Source organism: Oreochromis aureus, linkage group 6, assembly GCF_013358895.1.
Source record: "Oreochromis aureus strain Israel breed Guangdong linkage group 6, ZZ_aureus, whole genome shotgun sequence".
NCBI lineage: Eukaryota > Metazoa > Chordata > Actinopteri > Cichliformes > Cichlidae > Oreochromis > Oreochromis aureus.
Window position 1 is genome coordinate 28,290,923 of NC_052947.1, and position 10,434 is coordinate 28,301,356.

General features: G+C 36.7%; 1 protein-coding gene across 1 annotated transcript; it reads left to right on the top strand.

The window, feature by feature from the left end:
• Window positions 1-8,096: 8,096 nt before the first annotated feature.
• Window positions 8,097-9,210, top strand: LOC116311798 (CD209 antigen-like protein A). The gene is made up of 5 exons (XM_031729005.2): window positions 8,097-8,185; window positions 8,369-8,455; window positions 8,552-8,694; window positions 8,797-8,897; window positions 9,072-9,210. Exons 2-5 carry the CDS (start codon window positions 8,437-8,439, stop codon window positions 9,208-9,210), a joined length of 402 nt encoding a protein of 133 aa, XP_031584865.2. The 5' UTR covers window positions 8,097-8,185; window positions 8,369-8,436.
• Window positions 9,211-10,434: the final 1,224 nt, after the last annotated feature.

Genomic DNA, 10,434 nt, shown 5'->3' on the forward strand with positions numbered 1-10,434 from the left:
TTCTAAAACTGGTTGTTCTTTATCCTAAAGTTAGTCTTAGGGTGTATGTTTGTCATGTCAAGTTTCAGATCTCAACATCACTGATGCTGAAATCTGCAACTTGACCATTACTTGCACCATTAATTAAACACTGAATTGTACAAAAGTGTTCAAAAAGGGATAACTGTAATCATAAGTCAAATAAACTGCCACTGTGACATCCTTTTGAGTGTAGCATTGTTGGCAACAGTAGGAAGAAAAAACTCCCTTTTAACAAGAAGAAACCTCCAACAGTACCAGGCTCAGGGAGGGGAAGCAGTCTGCCCCCACCAGTTGGGGTGAGGGGAGAAAAACAGAACAAAAAACTTCCTCTGAAAGAGAGCCAGAGATTAATATTAACCACAGAGAAGTGTACAAACACATAGTGGGTTGGAAAAGTGACTAAAGAAGAAACACTAAATGCATCATGGGAATTCCCCAGCAGCCTACGCCTATTGCAGCATAACGAAGGGAGGATTCAGGGTCATCTGGTCCAGCCCTAATTATATGCTTTAGTATAAAGAAAACTTTAAAGCCTTATCTTAAAAGTAGAGATAGTGTCTGTCTCCTGAATCCAAACTAGAAGCTGGTTCCACAGAAGAGGGGCCTGAAAATCAAAGGCTCTCCCTCCCATTCTACTTTGAAAAACTCTAAGAACAACAAGTAAGCCTGAAGTCTGACAGTGAAGTGCTCTAATAGGGTGATATGTTACTATAAGGTCATTAAGATGAGATGAGCCCTGATTATAAAAGACCTTGTACATGAGGAGCAGGATTTTGAATTTGATTCTGGATTTAACAGGGAGCCAATGAAGGGAAGCCAATACAGGAGAAATATGCTCTCTCTTTCTAGTCCCTGTCAGGACTCTTGCTGCAGCATTTTGGATCAAATGAAGCACTTTTCAGGAAGTTTTTAGGACATCCTGATAAAGATGAATTACAGTAGTCGAACATAGAAGAAGTAAATGCATGAACCAGTTTTTCAGCGTCACTCTGAGACGGGATGTTTTTAATTTTAGAGATATTGCGCAAATGGAAAAAAGAGCCCTACGTATTTGTTAAATGACTCCAAAATTCCTCACAGTGTTAATGGGAAAAACAAACATAGGTTTAAATATAAAGATTGTTTTTAACACTTGGATGAATAAACTTTGCAGCCATGACTAAATGAAGTCTAAACGTCAACGACCTCACCAAATGTTTTTTCCTCCATTAGACCTTTACTGCAGCCACCTTCAAATGCTGCTTGTTTGTGGCTCTTTCTGCATTCACTTTTGTAATTAATAATGGAATACCATGCACTGTTGGGTTGACTTGGCCATTAGGGAATATCTCATTTCTTTGTTTTGAAAAACTCTTGAGGTTCTTCTACAATATCCATTTGTACTGTGAAGTGCTGTCCGATCAGTGTTGCAACATTTGGCTGAATGTGAGCAGAGAGATCTGTTCATTTCCCAATTTATTCTACTGCTTCTTTCAGCACTTACATCATCAATAAATTCTAGTGGCCTCATTTGACTGGCAGCCACACATACCCACGCCATAATGCTGTCTCCACTGTGTTTGACAGATAATGTGGTATACTCTGGAGCAGGAGCTTTTTCCTTCCTCTGTAATTTTCTCTTTGCAGGACCGGTACAAAATAACCTTGATTTTATCCATGCAAAGATTTTTTTTACAGAATTTTGCAGACTCCTTTATATGTTTTCTTGCAGAGTCTAATCTGATATTTCTGTTTGACAAGAAAATTACAGTCAAAAGTTATGAATACAAATTCAACACTTTAATAAATTCTATATATTATGTCTGCTTATTTGCTGTGAAATAAAAAGGAAGAAGGCATCGCCTGGCCATGAAACTGTCCCATTAATTTTAAGCCTCAGAAAATGGGGGACTATGTACAAAAATTGCTCTAATTCTTAATCAGTTAACACAATTTTTTTTGTAAAACCCCTTTAATTTAAGATGAAAGTCTGCACTTCTATCAAATATCGAATGAAGAGGCAAAACTACAATAATAGTGTCTTTGTCCCAAACATTATGGACACACAATCAATACAGGACAATTACTTTTACTGAAGCTACTGAAAACAAAGTGATGCCAGAGTAAATGATTAAAAAGGTTTTAATAATAAAGTAATTGTATTTGCAAAACAAAATGCGAACTTTCAATATAACCTTAACAACAATAATAATCAATTTTTTTATTCAGGTGATATTACATAATACATAACCAAACCAGTGTTGTGTTTTTTTTAATTTTCATTACTATTATTATTATTTATCTTGTTCCCGGTCAGTCGTGTCTCCTGTCTCTGTGCTCCGTGCTCCCTTTGTTCACTGTCAAGTCTGCGTCTCTGTGTTATTCTTTCTGTTTTACTTTGACGGTCCCTTGTCTTATGCCAGTGTGTCTAGTTTTGCTTCCCCCTTGTCTTGTTATGTTTGATTACTCCCAGCTGTTCTCTCCTCCTGTGTCCCATTCCCTCGTTATCCCTCAGTTTATTTTAGCCCTGTGTTTCTCTCTGTCAGTGTGACGTTGTCCCCTCTCCATGCTGTGTGTTTCTCCTTCGGTGCTCCCTGAGATCTCCGTCCCTGGTTTCCCAGTGTTTTTGTTATTAGTTCCCAATTTCTGGTTTTGTTTTTGCAAGTTTTTATTTTGTAAAATGATGCTACTGCAATAAAGCAGCCTCTTTAAGTTTATTCCTCCGCTGAGTGTTTTTGCGTTTGGTCCCACATCCTGCCTGCCACACAGCCGTACCATGACAGTCATCTAAATCAAGACTGGAACTGCAGTCAAGTGTTAAAGGTTTTGCAGAGATAAAACAGAAAACTGTTGAATATGATCAGTTTGAAAGTGTAATGTGTTACATGGAAAGGAAGAAAAGATTTCTTCTTTAAAAGCTGAAGCAATCAAAATTGGGCTCCACTCTCCCCTCACTCATAAACAACAACCCAAAATGCTTGAACATCTTGAAGCAGCAGCAGGATGCAACTGGAGTCAGAAGCATAGGCTCTGACATTGATTAGAGATATCTCTTTACAAATGTAATGTGAGTGTTAGTTTTTGACATGGTAGGTCAAACAGGGCGAGGCCAAAAATATTTATTGTTCCAAAGATGTGTTTGTTATTTTTTATATACATAAAATTTACTTCTGTGTCAGGGTGTTTTGCCATAAGTGCTACAAAGATTGTTTGTACATGTGTTATTTAAAACTATGTTTCTTACTGCCATTGTTTGTATGGACAACATATAGGCATATAGGGAATGGTTTAAGGGATTCTAAATATCACATTATTTTTGGACCTCTGACTCTGCATCCAAATATCATGTCACCTTTGACCTCTTATTTCACTGTTACATTTTACATCAGCCTTTCTTTCAAGTTGAGCAAAAATATTTCATATCTTTAAATAAATTATTCTGAAGAGAAAGATAATGAGAAACATAGCTACTTAGAAATATACTGCACTATATTATTATATAATAAGCTCAGGTTATTCATGTCTGGTAATTTAAAAATAGCTAACTTTATTGAGCTAAAATGTTTCAAGAAGGCAAATAACAAAAGCCTGCGGTTTGTACTTGTTTTTACTGCACACAAAACTTCTTATAGAACTTCATTTCTTTTTTAAAAGTACTACACAAAAAACAACTAATGGATAAAATAATATATAATCAATATCTACAAAAAAAAAAGCAAATGATGCTCTGAGAGTTTTGCGTTCTCTAAGTGCTATTTGTTTGCCTGACTGCTCTGACTACTGGAAGTGGGTGGACGGGACTTTACTGAACAGAAGATCCATAAATTCTCTTTTTAATAATCACTAATAATGTGGCAGTATTGACCAATCATGACCGGTCATAAAACTGTTCCACAAAGTAGCCACATTTTGCAGAAGTAATGTTGGTCATGTTGTATGAAATGCACTCACAAGTCATATTATTGTTTGTCATGGTAAGTAATTGCTCAACCTTCAGCTAATTGTATTCTGTGACTGAATGTTTCGTTATATGTTGCAGCATCTGCAGGTATACGCCTTAGATCTTGTAATGTTCAGAGACTTGAGGTTAGTGTATGTGTATCACTGACGTTATTTAATCATTATTTGATTTATTTTGTGGTTACTGTTTTACTGATGCAGGTTGAATTTCAAGCTACAGCTAATTTGACGACCTCGTTCCTGTTTGTTTATAAGTTGTTAATATGCATCTCTGATTTCATGTTAAAAGCTGATTCTTTAGTTTCAGATGGCACAACGGGGAGCAAAACAGTTATAATGGCCAAGATGAAGACTGTGGAGAAATGAAGATCGTTAAAGATGAAAACAAATGGAATGACAGAGCGAGCAAAAGTAAAAAACTTTTGGATCTGTGAAAAGATTGTGGATCTGTAATTGGCTGTTGCACTAGTATTTTAAGCCACAGGGAAAACGGCTTATCATTATGCATGCAAGTTCAAACACATATGGACATAAACCTTTTGGTACTCATGAACATTAAAATTAAATGCAAGAGATTAAAGAAATTTTCAGACCATAGAAATTGCATATAAACATAAGGATAAAGGCTATAAAGTGTATTTATGCACAACTAATAACAGGAAATATGTTGCGTTGCCATGTTTCAGTAGAGGTTTTTGATACGGGCGACACGGGCGGTTGCCCGGGGCGGCAACGTGGTGGGGGACGGCATCACGGGCATCGGCAAAAAAAAAAAAAAAAAATTGCTCGTACTCATGCTGTCCCGACATCAGCCAGCACATATTGGGGAATGGCATAGGCACCGATCGGTTTTCTATCGCCCATTTGCTGGGAGTAAGGGCACCCTCCGTTTGCGAGGTGCGCCTGCTGTTTGCGGCACAGGGAGGAGACGGCGGTGCGGTGGGGGATACTCTGACCGGCTGGAGCGGCATCTAATAACCAACTCGCAAAATAAAACAAAATTAAAACAAACCAACAAACACCAAAACACCAGACATTATGATACAGACTTATAATTTCTATACATGAAATGTGAGCGTGAGAGCCCTCGGTGCACCTGCTCGCTGCTGAAGTCAAAGTAAACTTTATTGTCATCTCCGCTACATACAGTCCAGTATATGGAGAGACGAGACGACGAGGCTCCAGTTACAGCAGTGCAAGTAAACAAACAATAAATATAAGAAGAGTAAGAAAATAAATATACACTTTAGGACTCGGGGTAAAGGGATCAGTAACAATTTAAAATTTATAATTTACAGTTTGATGATTTAAAGTCTCACACACAATCTGTCGAAAGGGGAGGGGGGGCGGCTGCTTCCAAATAGAGCACATTTCATTCATAATGATGTAAATCCAAGTCTGTTATGTATTCATGATTTGAATCCTCGGTTGTGCAAAATCCCAGAACTACACCTTAGACAAAGTGAATCTGTGTAAGGTGTAGGTCTATTAGGTTATGTTGTGGTGATCCTCGTGTTGAAGGATGGGTGTTCATACTGGAGTGCAAAATTAAAACCAATGGAAGATGGACAAGAAAAGTTCAAAGCCATCAGGTCCTCAGTTTAGAAAAAATAGAAAAGAAGAGGAGGAGAAACGAGCCAAAGATACAGGTAAGCAGATGTGTCATTGTGGCAGGTCATCCTGAAACAATCAGAATCAGAATACTTTATTAATCCCTAAGGAAATTATGTGGGTTACAGTTGCTCCAAGAAGAAATGGTAAAAATAGTAACAGTAACAGACTAAACTCCAAACAATACATTATGTTACAGATTTTAATATTAATTAGTCATTGTCAATTGTTGATTTGTCCTGTTCTCATTGTATGACGAATTATGCTGGCTGTTTGGTAGCCGTTTGCATACAATGCATACTCTCTCTCTCTCTTCATATGTGTCTGTGTGTGTTTCTCTGGTGAAATTCAGTATGGTTCCAACAACAGTTTTATGTTATTGTACAATCCTTAATATGTTTTATGTGTGAGTGTGAGTGTGTGTGTATGTGTGTGGGGGTGGGGGTGCCAGAGGGAGTGTTCGCCCAGGGCGCCAAACAGGCTAGGACCGCTACTGCCATGTTTCATGTTTTTGTGAACATCTCTTTTAATGCAGCTTCACAGCAACCAACAAGGGTTAGCAGCACTTTGAAATTTCTTTTACAGAGAAGGACAAATCAGGGACTTTGCTGTGTATTAATAAATTACTGCAACAGTGAAAACGGCTCAAGTGTGTGAACAAGAAAACTTCTGACTTTGTAAAAGTAACATGGTCATATTAGATGCATTTACAAGTTTTAGCTAAAAAGGCATGTTGCATATAGTCAGCAAATATCCAACTGAACTTTATTTCTCTGTAAGACAGTATTAGCGTACTACTACATACTAAATAATAACAATTGTAACTATATTTTGTTGCCAAGACAATAATGTGGCAGGCAGAGTACTTTGATGTGTTACTCATTAAGTAAACTTCTTGCTGTGGTTAGCACTGTCACCTCAGTTAAATTTGGCAAAGTCATTCTGAATCAGCCATTTTTACTAATAAATTGTATATCACATGAAAGGACTGGATTTCAGTTTTCTTATAAAGAACTTTATATTATATAGCACAAACTTTCCATTCCTTTAGATCAGATTTATTGATGATTTGTTTTTTCTGTTTTTTCTCAGAATTCTTTTCCAGAATTCTGACTTTTTTCTCAGAATTTGGAAAAAAAAAGAAAAAGATGTGCCCACTTTTTTGTTTTCCAGTGGCCCTAATCCTCTTCCATACTAACCACATACTTACTCTGGATGGCATTACCTTGGCCTCCAGGAACACTGTGAGGAACCTTGGAGTCATTGTTGTCCTTCAGTGCAGGTATTAAACAAATATGTAGGGCTGCTTCCCTCCATTTGCCTAATATCACTAAAATTAGAAACATCTGGTCTCAGAGTGACACTAAAAAACTAGTTCATGCATTTACTACTTCGAGGCTGGACTACTGTGATTCATTATTATCAGGATGTCCTAAAAACTTCCTGAAAAACGTTGAGTTGATCCAAAATGCTGCAGCAAGAGTCCTGACAGGGACTAGAAAGAGAAAGCATATTTCTCCTATATTGGCTTCCCTTCATCGGCTCCCTGTTTATTCCAGAATCTAATTCAAAACCCTTCTCCTCACATACAAGGTCTTAAATAATCACATAATAATGAATAGTGCCTTATGACCCCATTAGAGCACTTCACTCTCAGACTGCAGGCTTACTTGTTGTTCCTAGATTATTTAAAAGCAGAATGTGAGGCAGAGCCTTCAGTTTTCAGGCCCCTCTTCAGTGGAACCAGCTTCCAGTTTGGATTCAGGAGACAGACACTATCTCTACTTTTAAGATTAGGCTTAAAACTTTCCTTTTTGATAAAGCATATAGTTAGGGTTGGATTATTGGGCACCAGGTATGCTCAGGTAAATGTTAAATACAGTCCAGGTGTTTTCAGCGGCCCCTACTGACAAACCAGGAAATAAACAGAGTCAATATTTCAGCCCGCTGGTCTCCTCCCTACGAGCCCCAGCTGTCAGCGTCCTTATTGACTTCCCCACACTGCCCCCAGTGTTTCAGATTAACTGGTGTCACAGATTAACTGGTGTTGTTCAAACAGATGTGTCGTAGACTTGAATTTCGGGAGCCGCTACTGACAAACCAGGAAATGAATGCAGTCAATATTTCATCTTTAAATATACATTTCTGAGAGGCTGTTTTTAACCTGTGATCTGTGAAATCTTTATGGTTTAGCACACCAGCTAATGCTCTTTTATCAGTCTGCTAATACACATCTGGTAAGAGATACAGATGCATAAAAAGTCAAACCAAAAGATTCCTGAACAGTTCTTACCCTACCACTGTAACCACACTGAACTCGAAAACCACTAAACCCAAGACTGTTTTTTTCTACTTCCTCATTATTTACCCCTCCATACATTTTTTAAAAATTCTCATGTTGGTGTTTATATTATTATTATTATGCATGAGTCCATATCCTGACAGTGCACCATAATTTTTGTTGTACATTCTTATATAATGACAATAAATGTAATTATCTTATCTGTTTGATTCCTGCACACAGAAAGAAAACTCTGCAGACTGGTTGTTTTGAGCTTTGCACTTCTGTGTATTCTTCAAGCTACACTCAACATTTCACTGCGACTGGCTTTTTGTGAGTCAATTTACATTTTCTCTGTAATGTGACCACAAATTCACCATCTGAATAATTTAAGAATAGAAATGACAGAGAATTACTGTTACAATTTGAACAACTGCAATTAATTTAACTTGAATCAGGTTCATTCATGTGGCACTCTGGTGGTGTAGTTACTTAAGGAAATGTTTGATCGTACAGACAGTTCTGATACAACAACAACACCAGATTGTGAGGCCATTATTAAAAACTTGACTAGAGAACAAGACATGAAAATGAATGAATTAGGTGAGTGTAACGCTAAACATTATTATCATTATTAACATTGCTGTTTATTATTTTCTTGAGCAAATTTTGAAGGTTCAGTCTTACTGTCCTTTGCAGCTCGCTATATCCAACAAGGATGGATATACTTCAACCACAGTTTATATTACGTTTCATCTACTAAAAACACCTGGAATGACAGCAGAGAGGACTGTCTGCAGAGAGGGGCAGACCTGGTGATTATCAACAGCAGAGAGGAACAGGTACAGTATATAGGAGGAAAATCTGTTTATGAGACACAAAGACAAAAGTGTCAAACTGAGATGTATTTAATGTTATTGTTTATTTCTTTTTCTGTGAATAAGAACTTCATAAGAGAGTTTAAAACTCGGACATGGATTGGACTGACTGACGCAGCAAAAGAACAGACATGGAAATGGGTGGATGGGACTACACTTACCATCAGGTTTCACACTTTGTTTGTTACATGACTCTTTAATAAATTATTGTTGGTAACTTGCATTTTAAGATAAATTGTAGGTGTAAATTCTTGTCCTCGTGTGTAGTTGTTTGTTCAGTATACCATGACTTCAGTGTCAGTATAAAATGGTTAGTCTTTTATTTCTGTTTTTGTGTTCAGCTTCTGGGACACTGACGAGCCCAACAGTTATCTTGGAGATGAAGATTGTGGAGAAATCTGGTCCTATACAAAAGAAAACACCTGGAATGATGCACTGTGTGACAGAAATAATGTCTGGATTTGTGAAAGAAAAATGTAGAGATAATTAAACCACCAGAAAATAATAAGATGTAAAATCATGACAAATAAATGTATTCATATAATATCACCTTTCATTTCAGGTAGTCAGCTGATTTTAAGTGAAAGCAGAGAGGCAGAAGAAAAGACAACCAACATAATACTTTGTTTATAAAGTTGGCGTGCAGTCTGTTGTCTGTATGTCATACATAGAAAAATATTTAAATACTGTTCAAATTATGTGATTATCTTCATTTTTATACATATAAAATAAACCTCTGTCCCAGTGTGTTCTGCCATAAGTGGTACAAAAACTCTCCATACATGTGTTGGCAGCTCTGATCTACTTTGAGCAAACATAATCGTGTGTGTTTGCAAATAATATCAAAAATATTTTGTTCATTACATTATAACAGCAAAGACTGTTTCTCAGATTATGTGTGACAACATGAGCCTGGTTTGACTTACTGGAAAACAAGTAAATGACTTCAACATTTTGGAAACTAAATGAGAAAAAAATTCAACTATCCATGTGGAAGATTGCCACTGTTGTGGATTTTATTATAGTATATATATAGCTGTATACATTAGCCATGTAGTCATAATTACTTACATAAATATTATGTAATCATATATACTCTTATATACTATGCATACTTATACTGGAGTACTTTATACATTGAAATCACTGTGTTAAGCATTAAACCTGATCTACATGTGCCCAAGGCAAACACTCCTATTTATTGCTGAACTTGACCATTCAATAAAACAACTGGCATAGAACTCTGCTCTTCGAATGTGATCTTCTTTGTTTTTTCATTTTTATTGGCATCTGGATGCAGAAATCAACTTCCTTCTAACCTGAGCGGTGTTTGAACCATCTTTTAAAATTTGCGACTTGACACAACAGTTACCATTTTTTAAGGGTGACAGAAAAAACACAAATAATTTGTAGATAGAATGATGTGAGGTTGCCTGACTGTTCTGACTGCTTGTATTCAGTGTCATTTTGTAATGAATAAACTGCATATACTTCATTAAAAGGTCTGAAATAGCTTTTTTCTTATTTAAAAAATATTGCCATCTTACATGCAACATCTGGTTATGTTTAATGGTCTACAGAATTGTGTAAACAGAATACATAGCATTACAACAGGTAATCGTGTACAGGTACTCAGAATTCCCACAGCCAAAAGGTATTCATGTGGTTACGTAAATTAGTGTTTCTTAATTTATAAGTGTACAA

What these genes read in the sequence shown, in the direction of transcription:
- LOC116311798 (XM_031729005.2), top strand. An exon ending in TCAACAGCAGAGAGGAACAG is followed by an intron (nt 8,695 to 8,796) that starts GTACAGTATATA and finishes TCTGTGAATAAG; the next exon opens with AACTTCATAAGAGAGTTTAA. An exon ending in GGGACTACACTTACCATCAG is followed by an intron (nt 8,898 to 9,071) that starts GTTTCACACTTT and finishes TTTTGTGTTCAG; the next exon opens with CTTCTGGGACACTGACGAGC.